At 47.4% G+C, this 16,931-nt stretch overlaps 1 protein-coding gene across 1 annotated transcript in view; it reads left to right on the top strand.

Annotated features, from left to right (window-relative positions):
* Positions 1-16,931, top strand: part of MOB3B (MOB kinase activator 3B) — a 114,578-nt gene that overhangs the window by 80,697 nt on the left and 16,950 nt on the right. The window contains exon 3 of the mRNA XM_036434223.2: positions 674-876. Coding sequence (XP_036290116.1) covers positions 674-876 — 203 coding nt within the window. The remainder of the gene's footprint in view (positions 1-673; positions 877-16,931) is intronic.

Genomic DNA, 16,931 nt, shown 5'->3' with positions numbered 1-16,931 from the left:
CATTGATGGGAGAGAAACATCGACCAGCTGCCTCCTGCACACACCCACTGGGGATGTGCCCACATTCAAGGTATATGCCCCTGACCGGAATCGAACCCGAGACCCTTTAGTCCGCAGGCCGATGCTCTATCCACTGAGCCAAACCAGTTAGGGCTAATGTGTCTTTTTTTTAAAAATGCAGCAAATCACATAGAGCTCCAGATTATTGAATTATCTGGGAAAATCCCAAGCTGGCCACCACTGTCTCCACCACTCCCTAGCACCCCATGTCAGGGTGTGCCAGTCTCCCTGCAGCTCATCCTCTTCCTACCAGTTTGCTTATAGTAGAGCTGGGAAATGAACTTCCTTGTGCTCTATAAAATGGGGAAAAATTAAAAGGCAGTACTAGAGAGTGCACCTTTCTACGTAAAAGTAAGTATTTCTGCCCACTTATTTGCACCGAAATAAGATGAACCCAAAGAGACACACCAGGCCCGTCCCTCCTCCTGGGGGGTCTCTTCCTGTTGTTGTTGGCATCTGACATTGACGCTTGTCTCCAGCAGCGTTAGACCGGCAGCTGCGCCTCTGCAGGTGGCCTGGGGCCCCGGGCCCAGGATGCCCTCGGCCTCTGCCTGGTCCCAGGGCTGCTGGAGCTCTCCCATCATGGTTTTGTTCTCTCTTTTGCCTCCTCCAGGTGTCCCGTTCCCAAAGAACTTCCTGCAGATCTGCAAGAAGATCCTGTGCCGCCTCTTCCGGGTCTTCGTACATGTCTACATCCACCACTTCGACCGGGTCATCGTGATGGGTGCGGAGGCCCACGTCAACACCTGCTACAAGCACTTCTATTACTTCGTCACGGAGATGAACCTCATCGACCGCAAGGAGCTGGAGCCCCTGGTGAGTGTCCCCTGCAGTGACCCAGTCACGCCGGGAGCTCAGCCGCCGGTCACGGTGCACATCCGGACCCAGGCAATGCTCACTACTGGGTCGTTGTTAGCGGAAGCATTGCAGAATGTTCAAGGTCGGTTGAAGGTCAGAAGATGCCAAATGTCAATGGCCATCTAACAAGGGCCTAAAATTCCTCTCGGAGAGGTGGCAGGATATAACGAGATGGTAATGGTTGGGCCAAAGGGAGTAGCTTTCATTCTCAGCTCCAACACCCGTCACCAAATGACTTAGTCCCCTAAGTGGACACCTTTGCTCTCTCATGTCATCTCTTAACTGTTGTTGAAAGATGATCAGAAGCATTTCTTCGGGCGGTAAATAGATACTGAGCACCTGCTGTGTGGCAGCTGCGAGGCAGACAAAGTCAGGTCAATGCCTTGAGTAGCCTTTGCTCTGGGGTGGACAGAAGCAAGCCAGATGAGAGCACAGCATCACAGGACCCTTGCTTTTCATACAGATCCTCTGGGACACAATTTTTTGTGTGTTTTGTTTAATTGATTTCAATGAGGAAGGGAGAGGGAGACAGAGATAGAAACATCAATGATGAGAAAGAATCATTGATTGGCTGCCTCCTGCACTTCCCCTATTGGGGATCCAGCCCATAACCCGGGCATGTGACCTTGACTGGAATCGAACCCAGGACCCTTCAGTCTGCAGGCCAATGCTCTATCCACTGAACCAAAACAGCTAGGGCTGGGACACAAGTTTTAATAGAACAGATTAGAACCCAGAACATTTGATACAAAACTTTGCTGCTATCATTTAGGGGCCAATGTTCATTTTCTTCACAAGTTACTGTTACCGTTAGACCCAGTTGCCTTGGGCAACACACCATCTTTCGTGGCATGTAGCATCTTAACACGATGCTCATCGTGGATATTTCTAGTCAGCTCTGCAAAGGGCTTTTTTAGCCAGAATAATGCACTGCTTTATCGTACAACCATGCTTTCCTCCTGGAACAGTAAGTGGCAGCTTTGTGAAATGTAACTGATATGCTTCATCCTTGTGCATCCGGATAATGGCCAGAATCGTAGGGCAGGCTGTCATCTTGTGCTGCCCTGTCTTACTTTCTCTTTGTGTAAATGTTTCTAAAACAAAGGTTTTATTATTATTTATGTATGGTGAGGCCAGCAGGTCAAACTCTTCGAAGATAGTTTGTTATGCTCACAGATCCCAAGAGACTGGGCACCTTGTGTCATGGGGGCTACACAGGGAAGCAGCCGGGTTGGTGGAGGCCGGAGGAGCAGGGAGAAGGTGGCATCAGCCTGTGCTGTGGTTTCCCTGGGAAGGAATGGGCAAGGCAGGTAAGCAAATGTAAGATGAACCAGTGTGAACCATTTCAGTGGGCTCTGGGCCGAGGGGTTACCCTGGCTTTCTGGGAGCTGGCCTTGGCGGGGATGAGGTCAGGGGAGTAGGAACCTGGGTGTAAGAGGAGAGAGAGGAGGAGGTTGGGGTGTGGGTTCTGTTTATAGGGATTGATGAGTGAGCAAATAGCTTGAGGCTGAGTTATTTGCTATCCCTAGGATTGGCTAACCCTGGGGCCTTTGTGGTCTGTAAGACCCTAGATGTTAAAGAACCCAAGTACAAAAAATAAGACATGTTTAATACAGTACAGTACCTGTATCTGGCAAAGGAGGTGTTCGTGAATGTCATGTATACCGTTAGAGTTTCTGAACTTGAAATCTGTTATAATGCTATGAGAATGCATGGTCGATTTTTAAATTATATTTATTTATTTATTATTTATTTATTTTGCATCACTCAAGAATTCTGGAAGAGGGCAAGACTTTCTGGGTATAATTGAGGCATATCATTGGCTAAAGAAGTGCTAATTTTCTTCCTATTTATTACAACAGCTTTCTAGAAAGCTCTTGAGGACAGGAAGTACGTTGTCCTGAATTTGGTTGGGCAACTGGTGTGGGAAAAAGCTGAAGTACCTCATGAGTGAGCTGGCTCATCTGGGCTGTGTAAAGGCTGCCACGAGTCAACAGTCACTTCAAGTAGAAAAGGTTGTGTAAACAGCTCAAGGGGGTTCAAATGCTGGGAAGAGTGATAAAGCTAATTTTAGAAAATGTCAAGGACAAAGGCAAGAGTGGATGGAGCCGTGAAAGGAAGGATGCTGGGGAACCACTCTGACCTCATGTGAGGAGAAGAGAACGTGCTTCTGCTTCCACCGAGTGTAGAACCAACACGCTCAGGTGGAGGGAAATGCCTTCCTCTGGCCCGCAGGTCCCCCAGGAGGAAGAGCGCACCTAAGCACGCACAGTGCTGGTTCCACTGAGCCAGTCGTCGGCAAACTCGTTAGTCAACAGAGCCAAATAGCAACAGTACAACGATTGAAATTTCTTTGGAGAGCCAAACTTTTTAAACTTAAACTTCTTCCAATGCCACTTCTTCAAAATAGACTCACCCAGGCCGTGGTATTTTGTGCAAGAGCCACACTCAAGGGGCCAAAGAGCCACATGTGGCTCAAGAGCAGCAGTTTGCCGACCAACCACGACACTGAGCTAAGGGAGCAGGAACATTGATGGACAGATGTGAGCGTCTGTTTCTGCTTCTACAGAAACAGAAAGGCCGTTGTAGGACGTAGCTGAGTGGAAGTCAGAAAGTACAGAAAGGCCTTTTCTTTGCCACCAGACAACTTGGTCATTTTCTAAAGAAAGAGGCCACTGCGGCTCTCACACCTGGCCGTGCCAGGGGCTGAGTGAAGTCTCAGAGCCACAGAGAGGCCCCCCAAAACCCTGTATTCTAGATAAGAGCCTCTTTGGGGGAAAACAATCACTATTATTATTAAACTATAATAATAATCAGGAATTGTTAACAGTGGAGGTGAGCAAGAAGGGTATCAGTTGTTGTCCCCCAACCCCAGAAACTTACATTTCTTTAAACCTTGCTTCAGATAGTATCCTTCCTACCTTTATGTTTTGTTAATTATTATTAGAGGGAGAGTAATTTTAATGCTTTTGCAAATTAACAGCAAGTGTTTTTGAATACTTAATTATCTGAAATTATATATTTATTTTACACAAACATGAACCTATAAAAGAAAAGAAAAAGATATTGAGGCTCTTTTGCAAACAGTAACTATGCAGTATCAGACTCTGGATACTTAGTGTTGTGGGGTCGAACCCTGGGTTCAAAATAAGACCACCGGAGGCTGATTAATTAATTTTAAAAAGCAGGCAAGGATTTATTGAACTGGCCAGGACAGCCACAAGAGCACCACAGGCAGGTGGACTCCAAATGACTGCACCATTTCAGGGGTAGGCAATTCCTTTTAAAGGTTTAAACCGCAAGAATTTTCCTTTTGTTCCTAAATCCTAAAGACTAAATTATAAAGACTTGGGGCAACCCACAGGGTTGGTTCCCAGTCACATCCTGCTGGATATTGAAATGTGGCCCTATCTTGCGATAGTAATAACACAGAAGCGGAGCTCAGCGGTTAGACTCTAAAGGTTATCTACAGTTTCTATCCCTGAAGCTACTGAGTCAGTGGGAATCATTTTCTTGTGGTCCTGGTCCCAGGCAAGGGAAAATTGCCTTAGCCTCCAGGTCTTCACCTGGAAGCTGTGGTAAGTACCCTGTGTTTTAATCAGATGCAGGGGCCAAACTAGAAGGGTTAAAATTCAAATAGCAGTTTTTACCAAAGTATGGTTGCCACTATATTTCACTTAGCATAGCCCAGTGTCCACTAGGAATACTGTACTTGTGGATTGGTATTGCTGAAATGAGTGCTTTCAATAGCTGACAGTGCTAGAATTCCTATGTTCTAACTCCACTGTTGCAATGCACATATTAGAGGCAGTCACAGCATATCAAATCAACGGATTTTTATTTTTACTTGGTTTGCAATATATGCCACCTAAGTTGCTCAGATGTTCTAAGTCCATAAGAAAGATAAACTTTTGAGGACTGACAAATGCACTCTTTAAAAATGTAAAGTAGTGTCTGCTACTCATCTTCAGCCCTTGAAGGATGACCAAAGAGTCAGGCATTTGGTTTCACATTCTAGTCAGACATTCTTTAGACTCGAATGCAGCCAGGGGCCAGAGGACACCATTTGTCCTGCCGGTTTCTCTTAGAACATCAGCATTCCCAAGACCCCCACTGTCATGCCTTGGGATCCTTCCGTTTGGAACCAGAGACCCCCACCTTCTGTTTCTCCCTCCATGCTTCCACCATTTGCACCCTCACTTGTCTGCTCCAAGACTCGCCTGGTTGTGTGTCCAACTCACTGGTTGTGTTGAGGCTCCAGCCCCACTGCAAGGGTAGAGATTTCAGTCTCACAGTGCCGGGGATAGAGCCTAACTCTCTACGTTCAGACCCTAAAGACTTCCTTTACTAACTTGCAATCTTGAGCAAGATAGTTGACTTTCAAAGTCTCATTTTCCTCATTCAAAGAATGAGTAGAGTAATAGAATTGTTACAAAAATTAAATGGGTTAATCTCGTGGTTGGTGCTCAAGAAGTGTTAGCTGTGAAGCGAGATAATGAATGTAGCGTAGCTGGCCGGTAAGAAGCAGAGGTTATTAATAATTCTCTCTTCTCCAGATCCCATGGCCTTTGCCATCTCAGTGACCTACCTGGTAGCCTGGTAGCTGAAATAGTTCATTGTATCGGTTCTCCCTCTTGGAGGGATGGCAGTGTATGTGACATAGCTTGCATTGCCTATGTTGCTTGGCACATAATAAATGCTAACTGTGTTTTTAAATTGAGAAGAGTACTTTGTGGGTGACCCACCACCATTGACAGGGATTAAACATGAGGTGTTCATTCTTTGGTGCCTTCCTCATCTCAGAACATATCTACAGACCTTCACTTACCCACTGTTGGAAGTAATGCTTCATGCTATAGGATTAGCAAGAGATTTAAAGCAAAATGAAGTGCAGAGCAGTGAAGAGATACATCCTCAGTCTTAGGCCTGACGGAAAAATGAGACTGAAACTCTAGCCAGTTCTCTGTTCCAGACCTCAACTGGCTCACTCAGGGGATGCTGAATGTTCACACGCTGCCTGTGCCCTGATATGCCGGCATTCGGGGATCAAACCTCCAAAGAGTTAGCACTAAAGACCCCATGTCCTGGGAAAACTCAGTCCCTGGCAAACGGGGCCTCTGAATGGGAATACAATCTGGAATTCAGAAGCTGGGAAGAGGTCACCCTGGCCAGGCACTGCAGATGGCCAGGGCGGCCACCCACCCACAGGGCTTGCCTCCTGGCTCCCTTGGGGACATGCACTGGTCAGCAGCAGCCTGGGAACCCAGGGAGTCACAGGCCATGACACTTGGTCTCCTGCAGGGCGGGGAGGCTGGAGGACTGACACGACAAAGGCTCCATTTCTCATGTAAATAAATGCAAGTTGAACTCCAGCAAGTTCACAGTTGGAGGCAAGGAGTCCAAATGCTGCTGGTAATTAGAAAGCTGGCCAGACCTTGACTGAGGAAACAGGCTGCTGGGGCCTTGGCAGTCTGGGAGTCAGCTGACAGGATCCAGCTCATCAGAACCATTGTTAGCAAGCACAGGGGGCCAGCAGGATTTGCTAAAAAACAAAAGCAGACTCAGAGCGGGCTGTTAGCATTGCAGAAACTGCTGAATGCAGAGCTGATGAGGGAGGTGGAGAGAGGTTGTTCATTCTAGTGCACCTGCTGACCCCTGGGTGACCTTGGTCTAGGGCCCTGGTCGGCCAACTGAGGCTCGCGAGCTGCATGTGGCTCTTTGGCCCCTTGAGTGTGGCTCTTCCACAAAATACCATGGCCTGGGCGAGTCTATTTTGAAGAAGTTGCATTAGAAGAAGTTTAAGTTTAAAAAAATTGGCTCTCAAAAGAAATTTCAATTGTTGTACTGTTGATTTTTGGCTCTGTAGACTAATGAGTTTGCTGACCACTGGTCTAGGGCCTTCACCTTGTCTTTCCAGGGCTCATTTTCTTATCTCTACAGTGAAGGTGACCATGCCATCTCCTGCCTTGTGGAGTGCTGCTGTGACACCAGGTATCCCCACAGGGTGTTGTTACCTTGTAGTCAGGGCTTCTCCGTGGGGGTCTGCACACCAGCAACATCAGAGTCCCCTGGAGGTTATTGTAAAATGTGCACACCTGGGCCTCACCGCAGCCACACAGAAATCAGAATGAGTGAGGTCAGTGCCTCGGACCAAGCACTTCAGTCTGCAGCTCAAACTTGGATGTGCCACCTGGGCCTCTTACCAAAATGCAGGCTTTGTGTCCGTGCACCTGGGCCTGGGCTGGGACCAGAGTGTGTACATTCGCTCCCAGGTGATGTTGACGCTGCTGGTTCCCAGACCACATCCGGAGGGGCAAGATTGTCGGCGGCAAAGATGCTCACCCTTGAGAATCGATATTTTTAGCGCACACAACATCTCTTCCTCTTTTCTGGGTTGGAGGTTGTTAAGTCTGTGAAATGGAGAAGTAAAGCAAAGGAAAAAAAATCTAAGGACGAGTGTTTGCTAAGAGGAGTTTTCACAGTGCTGGTCCTAAGTCACGCTCAGTGAAACAGCTTGTTTGCCTGGATTAGATGAGCTTGTGAAAGGTTACACCATCTCCACCCCGCAAAGACCCACATGGTACAATCACAGATGAAAGGCCCGAGAAGCCATCCAGTGGAGAAACTGGCCCCATTCTCTGCAGTCCAACCCATGTAACAGCTTTGGCCCCTGAAATATTTTTTCTGTTGCTCTCGCTCATGAGCATCTTATAGAGATCACAGCCCATGGACATGATCCACAGTTTAGGCAATACTGTTTATCTCTGCGGTGATGTGTCTCTTGAGTTGGAGCTTTGCCTTGCTGCCTCTGCTCTGGCCCCAGCCACACACCCTCCCCAGTTGCCCGGGTGAGGATGAGAAAAGCCTGAGAGGGAGGGTGGGAAGAAAGTGCAATGCATTTGGGAGGGCTTTCCAGAGAAAGAAAACCCGGCGCTGCTCATTCTCACTCCTCCCACATCATCGCATGACACCCCACCACCGAGGTCTGTTCTTACCATGTGCACGGCACACGGGCCTCTCAAGAAATAAACACTAGCTTCGTTTCTTGAGTTCCAGATGTTCTAGTATGCTCTTTACATACATTATTTCATCTTTCTCTCACATTTGATACCTTTCCTTCAAACAGATGTTACTTCTCAACATCCAAACCACATTCCTCTCCATCCCTCCAGACTCTCCTCGCTGCCATTTGTCACACAAAAGCTCCCCCCACACACACCCCAGCCCCTGTTTGTAGTCAGATTGAGGTTCATGCACCAAACGATTGTGCATTAGCACCAAAAGCACGGCTATAAAAATGGTGGGCCAGAGGGAAGACAGTTTGAATAGCACAGATTTGGAAAGCCTTGTCTCATAATGGCCCAGCATGGCCCACCGAGGTCCAAGCAGATGCTCAGCCTGCGTTCCCCTTTGAGGTGGCCCAGCAGACGCTTGGGTGAGTACGGTAGCCAGGCTGGCCTGTCGTGTCAAGATCAGGTCAGGACTGTGAAAAGAAGCAGAGCTTCTCCCATGAGCCAGAGCTGTTCCCCAAATAGCCGGCCATGGAGAGCCATGGTGGGGCTTTTGAAAGGGCCTTTTCTTCTGAAACATCATCTGGGCAAAGGCCTCGGGGCTGCGTCTCATCAGGTGGGTTCCTTGACTTCCAGCCAAATGGGTTGGACGGGGACTTAGGCACTGAAAAGGAAGACTTTGGCCTTTCCAATGACTTTTCCGCTATTTGGTTACCACAGGAGTTGTCTGACCCTGAGCAAGGCGTGTAATGGCCCGCTGCCTCAGTTTCCCCATCTGTGAGAGAGCATATCTAGAGCCTCCCCCCAGCTTATCTCACTGCGATTATGATCTTTGACATGGTGGCTTGTCCTCTTGCATTCAAGGCGGCCATCTCTTTGCTTAGAGAGGCCTTCGTGGGTTAAAGCTCTCCATGCCAGCAGGAGATTGCATTCAAGGGACTTTGACCATTTAGATGGTGTGTGTGTGTGTGTCTGTGTGTGGTGTGTGCGCCTGTGTGTCCAGCATGGCATCTGCTGGTGGTAGTTGTTCAGGGCAGCCCAAATGCCCAGAGATGGGTGGGTGGGAAAGCCTGCCAGAAACTGTTTTAGGAGCCTTGGCAGACATAGTGTGTAAAGTGTCAATTTGAAAAATAGCAAAGAAATGTGGGGTTGTTTTCAATGAACGGCATTGTGCTGGGTTGTGGGGAATGTGGCAACGTCAGCCACATGCCTTTGTCAGCCATGTTTGTGTAGCCTTTGCTGATGTCCAGGCAGCTTTTGCCTCTGGTTTGTAGGATGGTAGGTGCATGGGTGTGTGGGTTTTGTTTTTATTTTTGTTGTGTGTGTTTTTTATTGGGTCAGAGTGAGATGTGGTCTCTGGCTTATCTCAGAGCCAAACTTATGATTAATCAGAGTTGAAAACGATGATAATGGGGATATTGTCAGCACATAATAGTAAATAATAGACACAGAATTCAACACTGTATTGGAAAATCACTCTCCTCATATATCTATTTATTAGTACTGTCTGTGAGCATCATCATAGATGAGAAAGGAAATACGGCAAAAAATGTCAGAAAAGGTTTTCTTTTGATGGAATGATGGGTACACTTCCTTTTTACATAGACCTATTTGAGCTTTTCAACTTTTCTATTGCAAACATTATCACTTTTGTAATTATCAGAAAAATCAAACCTTGTGCTTTCAAAGGCCCTAACAACAAAGACCGAAGATGTGCAAGCCGAGTGACCTGTGTGCCCAGGACCAGGGGTCTGAGTGCCTCTCCTGCCTCTGGCCTGCCCCTGCTCCCTCAGAGCCGCGATGGCAGAGATGCTCAGAGGAGCAGCCAGTGGCCTCACAGGCCCCTCTGCGACTGCGGGAGGTGGACGTGTGTGGTCGCCTTGGACGAAACGATTCCCTGGATCTGAGGTGCTCCCTCCTAGAGAGTGGAGTTTTGGGGCCCCCATTTTAAGCAGGCAGATCTACATGATTCTAAGGCATATAATGAAGCCTGAAGGTCACCTGTGCGTGATGTGTAACCCTGTGGGGACCAGCTTTGCTCAAGCCACCTCACTGCCAAGGTACAGTGATCTTGCCTGAGGGTTTTGGTTGGCGTTTTTCCCATCCAGATTTCTCTGCTTAACTGGATCTGAAGAGATTTTTTTTTTTTTTAACTTCAAGTTTTAAAAGAGAACAAAAGGGGTTTGTTTGAAAGAAATTAATTCATACCATGGAATAGTCTGTATACACTATTAACTTTCTGTTCCAATTTGCTGTTTATTACACTTAAGTATAAGTGTATGCACAATAACTTCAAATAAGATTTAGCTGCAACTATAGTGTGGGTCTACAGTTCATTTCATTTAAACCCGTTATTACTAAGATATTAGCAAAAATGAGGACCAGAAGTGACTCAGGAATATGTCTCTGCCCTAGTTTCAATCATATTCCTGTTTTATTAGAGAGAGGAGGGGGAGAGAAGGAGAGAGAGAGAGAGAGAGAGAGAAACATCGATTGGTTGTCTCCCAGGGATGGGGATTGAGCTTGTAACCAAGATACATCCCCTGGACCTAAATCAAACCGGGGACCCTTCAGTTTAGAGGCCAATGCTCTATCCTACTGAGCCAAACCAGCTAGGGTGAATTTTCAGTGTTTAACTGCTTACATTTTCAAATACAGAGCCTTATAAAACGATTAATATAGTTTCATGACTCTTATTACTTCTGTTCCAATTTTCTGTTGCACACCTCCACCTAATTCTTACGTGTCAGCTTATGCCCTGGTTCTGCAGGTATGCCACTAGAATGGCAGGCTTACCGATGGTACACTGCCTCTCTCTTTACCTCTGCTGAGTGGGGGTGATTCACAGACTGCCTCTGGCTTTGACTGGCAGTCATTACTAAATCACTCATTAACATATGTTACCCGCTGACCGTGGGCAGAAAATCAGGTCCTTACTTTCAAGGAATCCAGTGCACGTTTCCCCCTTCCCCGTCTTGACTGCAGCATCTCCCAAAGTATTTCCCCCAGAATCTGTTAGTTCTAAGGGATGTCAAAAGGATTATGTGGAAAAGAGTTTCCATGGCAAATACTCTGGGAAATAACGAGTTAATAAAAGTATTCCGGTTTCTCTAATGCCCCGGTGGGCACCCTAATCCTCCAAGCAAGGCTGGGACTTGAAGCTGTGTTTGCTCGGGGAATCCTTTCTCTCCAGAGTATTGGGGGGGGGGGGTTCTAAGGTTTCAAACACCCTTTGGGAAATATGAACTCCACAGCCTTCACAATCTACCTCCTGGGTTAATAAATCAGTGCTCTTCTGGCTGCTAAAGGTCTGTTAAGCCTTTATTGAAAACCCACTGTATGTCAGCTAGTGTGCTGAGTGCCAGAGTGCCAGTCAAATCAGTTCTAGCTCCATTCTTTAAGAAGCTCAGTTAAAGAATCAGACCCTCCCACCCATCACCTAGAGCTGCACTGTCCAGGACAGGAGCCCCTAGCCCATCATGACTACTTAAATTTAAATTAATTAGAATTAAGTAAAAATTAGTTTCTTGATCACACTAGCCACATTTCAAGTACCCAAAAGCCACCACCTGTGTCTAGGGGCTATTGTATTGGGTAGACAGTGAAGATGGGACCATCTCTCGGACACCACTGAATAGAGGCTCTATCTGCCGGAGTTACTGCCTAAGCATGCACTGTTAGCACCTTCTCCCACTAGGCCTGCCTGTCAGCTGTGTTCAAAGCTGTCCCCGTGATATCTCAATGAAGCATTGCCGTGAAGTTCTCTAAGCTTCTGGGATGATCTACTTCTCTTAGCTAGGCCACGTCTCTCCCAGCTTACAGACGAAGAACAGATGCAAAGCCATGTGTTCAGTGTCCCTCCCTAGGTCCCACGTCAGAATGCCCATTGTAGGGGGGAGCTCAATACCTCAGGCTTGGGGCCGGCCGGCCTCGGGGGCTATGGATTGCAGTCACACTTCGCTGTGCCTGCAGTGTTGAAATCACTGCAGAATGTCGATCGCAGCAGGAACGAATTCATCTTCACAAGCATTTACATGAAAATATGAATACTTAGTATGGCTCGATGCCCATGTATAAATAAGCCTGCCAGATCTTGGCTGCCACGTGTGGTCTTGATTAGTTCAAATTTCCTGGCCAGATAAGAGTAGATTCTTTGGCTCCAAAAGATGTCAAATGAGTATTAACTTGGGGACTGTGAAAAGTGAAAAGGTTTTCCTCCCACCACCCACCTGTCCCACTACAATCAGAGCATGAGGATGAGGTTAGAGGCAGTCTCTAACCTAGAGACTTGTGTGGTCACCTAAGAATACCTCTTCCCATGGAATCATTTCAGAAATAAACATCAGATATACGAGCCACCAACAAAGCCAGTTCAGGCAGACCTTGTACTAGAACTTTGTATTTAATTAATATTAGTTCCAGGAGGTTAGTGCCAGTGGATTCCTATTACATTGTGAATCTGAGTGCAACTGCACCACTAAATAAAAAATAAATGCATACAGGTAGGTCTGGGTGAAGACAGTGAAATGTAGATTACTCCAAAGGGACTTCATGGAGCTCCTTAATGGGCCATGTCCTCTCACCTCCGGGCCATAGTATGTGCCAGTCTCTCCACCTCCACATCCTCCTAAGTCCTGAAAATCCCAGCGTAATCATCCCTTCTCCAGAGAGGACCTCATTCTGCACCGTGTTAGGTCCATGCTGACTGCTCTGCTCTCAGAGTTCCCTGATGCCACAGAAGGCAACTAAGATACAAGTGACAGCACCTTCAAGGAATGATGTCAGAAGTGATAACCATCACCTCCTTCATTTTCTATGCCTTAGATGGGACTCACTAAGTCCAGCCCACACTTAAGGGGCAGGGAATGAAGCTCTGTTTCTTGAAGAGAGGAATATCAGATATTTTTTGGACATATTTTAAAAGTACAAACAAAAACCTGACTGGTGATGTTTTATTAGCAAAGAAAAACAGCAACAGGTCTTAGACCTCGGTTCTTAGGTTCAGCAACCTCAGTTCTGGAGCTCTGGCTAAGAAAGAATTCAGAGCCAAGACTTGAATTATAAGACTAAGTTTATTTAGGAAGTCACAGGAATAGAAGAAGAGAGCCATAGGGGGGGAAATGGGCTCAGGAAACAAGTTATATCGAGAAAGAGAGAGAGAGAGAGAGAGAGAGAGAGAGATCATGAAAGAGGAAGGAAAGGTTAGGGTATGCTCCAGAAATGGAGCTGGGAGCTGGGTCCTCCATCCTAAGTGGTGTTTATCTGGAGGGCTCAGGGGAGGATCCCAGTAGAATCTTCATCAGCTTTCCAGGTGTGTTCTTTCAGAGTCATGGTCTCCTCTTGACTGGTCGGTGCTAGGTCAGGCAGTCATTGGTCACTACAGCTGGTCCTGACAGCAGCCATGGTGTCCTTCTGTCTGATTTTGCTTCTCTGTGCCCGGAGCTGAAACAAGCTGAAGCCTAGATGTCATCTCCAGGGGTTAATGCTGAAGGGAGTGGTAGTCCACGAGCTTGTAGTTTTGCCTGTTGCTAGGCACCCAGGGTCCTTCGCCCTGGCGACCTTATGCACTTTGCCCATCATTCCTTCACTGCTCATGCCTGTTTGTCTAATATAGTTTATATTTCATCCCTGCACTTCCCTTTCTTCTGTCCCTTCCCACACCCTACAGCTCAGGTCAGCCCTCCTCAAAGTGCTCATTGCTCCAGAAAACACCTGCCTCGGGAAAAACTCCCAGCCCTCCAAGCAATCACTTCTTCTTCCCTTTCCCAGCCAAGCTCCCAAAGAGGCAACCTAGCCAATCTTCTCCACCTTCTCGCTTCCCTTTCAATTCACAGGACCCGCCCTCACTCACCCCGGAAACCTGCTCCTTCTGCTGAAGTTGTACCCTGAGCAATATAATCTATACTAATGAAAGTGTAATATGCTAATTAGATGGGACATCCTTCCGGATGACCTTCCAGACAAAGCCGGAGCTGCGAGGGAAGGCCAGGTCCCAGGTGCCAGAGGGAAGCTGGTGCCAGCAGCCGGGGGAAGGAAGGCCTACTCTTGTTTGAATTTTGTGCATCGGGCCTCTAGTTCACTAATAATTCATGTTAGGAATAAATTTTAAAAACATTGTGCAGATCCAAGGAAACCAGACACAAAAAGTACACACTGTTTGATCCCATTTATATCAAGTTCTAGAACAGAGTGAAATCACAGTGTCAGGAAGCATGTCAGTGGTTGCCTGGGGCCCAGGGTGGGGGTGGGGGACTGGCTACAAAGGGACGAGAGGGGGTTTTCAGAAATGATGGAAATGTTTCCTATCCGCATTGTAGTGGCTCCATGGAAACATGTGCCTGTCAAAACTCATCATCCAACTGTACATTTTATGAGAAAATATACCTCAATGAACTTTATTCTTAAAGTATGCCTGGTGAATGCATCCAAGTTATTTTACAAACCACCTCAGTATTTACAAGAATGTCTCTATAGGTCTTTGTGGAAAACTTTTGTCTCCCTGCTGCCTGGGTGGTTAATGAGACACACTGAAAGGAAAGGGCAAGTAACACTAAGGTCCAATTAGGATATCTTCCTTTTCAGTAGGTTATCAACCAAAGGAATTCACACCACAGGGACAGGTGGCTCTCCCTTGACTCCGCAGTCAGTTATGAATGGTTGTAAGTCATCCACTGCACATCACTGGGGGAGATCTCAGGAATTATCTCAGTTCTCAGGCCTCCTCCCAGACACTGCCTGCCTGCCAGATGTGTTCAGACCCATTCAATCAGAATCTCCAACCAAAGCTCAATATGACAGCAAGGGGAACCCCAGTGAGACTGAGTGTGGGGCTTCTTCCTGCACAGAACATCTGGGGAGCTTGTGAAGGATGTAAGTGCATGGGTTTTCTTACTGGAAACTCTGAGTCAGCAGATCTGGAATGGGGCTCATGAATCTGTATTTGTTGTTGTTGTTGTTGTTAATCCTTACCTGAGGATGTTTTTCCATTGCTTTTCAGAGAGAGTAGAAGGAGGGAAAGGGAGAGGTAGACAGAGAGAAATATCAACGTGAGAGAGACACATCAATTGGTTGCCTCCAAAATATGCCCAGACCATGGCTGGGGGCCGAACGTGCCAGGCTCTGAGAAACCACTGAGAAACACTGGCCAGGATGGACTTTGCATTTTTTAAAATATATATATTTTATTGATTTTGTACAGAGAGGAAGGGAGAGAGATAGAGAGCTAGAAACATCGATGAGAGAGCGTCATCGATCAGCTGCCCTTGCACACCCCCTACTGGGGATATGCCCGCAACCAAGGTACATGCCCTTGACCGGAATTGAACCTGGGTCCCTTCAGTCCCCAAGCCGACGCTCTATCCATTGAGCCAAACCAGTTTCGGCGGAATTTGCATTTTTAATAAGCGCCCAGGTATTTCTGATCCAGGTGACTCGGGCATCACACTTTGAAACTCATATCCACTACTCCCACATTACTAAGAACTGGAGTTCAACAAGATACCTGGCTCAAAGCCCTTCCATCTTGGATTTGTGATAGCATCTGGCCCAACTACTTCTGTTTGCTTACGCCTAGGCTTACTTCCCCCAGCTCAGCCTATCCTCAGAATCAACCCTACACTTAGTACCTTGTCTAAACCATGATGGTCTTTGTCACCCTCTGCTGGCAGATTATCACCATCTTTCAGCTGCCTGTCCCACACCCCTCACCCTCGCCACCCCACCACACAGACAGATACACACACACACACACACACACACACACAAACACACATTAAACACACATACATACACACACATAAACACATACACACACATACCTCACCTCTTCAAGCTGAGGCCTCACCTGGGTTAGAGCCCCCATCACACTTACCTGAGTGCTGCTGGGCCCAGGGCTCCAGGCGCTGGGCTCAGTGCTGGGGATACAGTCACTGCCCATCTTGGTTGTGGCATGAGCCTTCCTATCAGTACAGTGATAGGAACGGTCCTAATTTCCCTGCTAGTGCTAGTAAAATGACAGGCCATTGCCGAGACTTGTGGTCGGTCCCTAGCAACAGCTGCTGTGACTGTTCTGGGTGAGGCCTGAGCCTAGTCTGGGGACCTCACCTCCTCTTCAACCAAAGCTGTCCCTTTCTCTCCTCAGTGGCTTCCAGGCAGGATTACGCTAAAGAACTGGTTTCTGCCCCTGAAGTAAGTAGATTTCTGTTCAGTTCTGGCATGTCGTGGATCCAGAGTAATTTAGCTGTCACCGTCCTCTCTCTTCCTGTACTTCTATAGTATACTTATTTAGAACAGAGGTTTACGGTAGAAATGTATGTCTTATTAAAGTGTTTCAGCACAGAAGAACTTTACATGGTCTGTAATAACTATGTACTTTTTGAATGTCATATGTCCAGCTTCTGAGGATATAATAGAGACATTAAAAAAAAAATAAAGCTGTGAACTGTCACTGGACTGTGGACTGCAGATGCTGTGGGAAGTTGGTTTAATTATTACCTCATTTAATGTGCTCTCAATTCTGTGAGGTGAATACGTTAGCGAGGAGGGGCATCGGGCAGAGGGCTGTGCAGTGTCACATGGCTGGCTCTGCGGAGGCAGGAGCAACACATGCAGTCTGACTGCCCAGCCCCGTGTGCCTGGCCTTTGGTGGGAAAGTCCCTCGAGGGGGGTCATTCTGATGGGTCCTGATGATCTCCAGCAGCCAGACGCTCCCCAAGGCCCCACCCCTCCCTCAACAGCATGTGGGTGTGAGGCCACGCCAAGTCTAACCGCTATCTGAGCCCATGCCACGTGCATTGTTGAGGAACTCAAATAAGTTGGCCTGAGTAGGAGCTCATGCTAAGTGCTGGGCTACTGAAAGGATGACTCTTGCCTCGGGAAGTTGAATATCTAGAGATCAGAAGACCCAAACTCAAAGCCTACGAGGCCGGCAATCTAGCAAGGACGCGTTAGCAAGGAGGTGGTGGGGAAGAGGAGGCTGTGGGGCAGCCACCATGGCAACCCCAG

Source organism: Pipistrellus kuhlii, unplaced genomic scaffold (genome assembly GCF_014108245.1).
Source record: "Pipistrellus kuhlii isolate mPipKuh1 unplaced genomic scaffold, mPipKuh1.p scaffold_m20_p_12, whole genome shotgun sequence".
Classification (NCBI taxonomy): domain Eukaryota; kingdom Metazoa; phylum Chordata; class Mammalia; order Chiroptera; family Vespertilionidae; genus Pipistrellus; species Pipistrellus kuhlii.
This window is presented reverse-complemented; position numbering and strand designations above follow the sequence as displayed.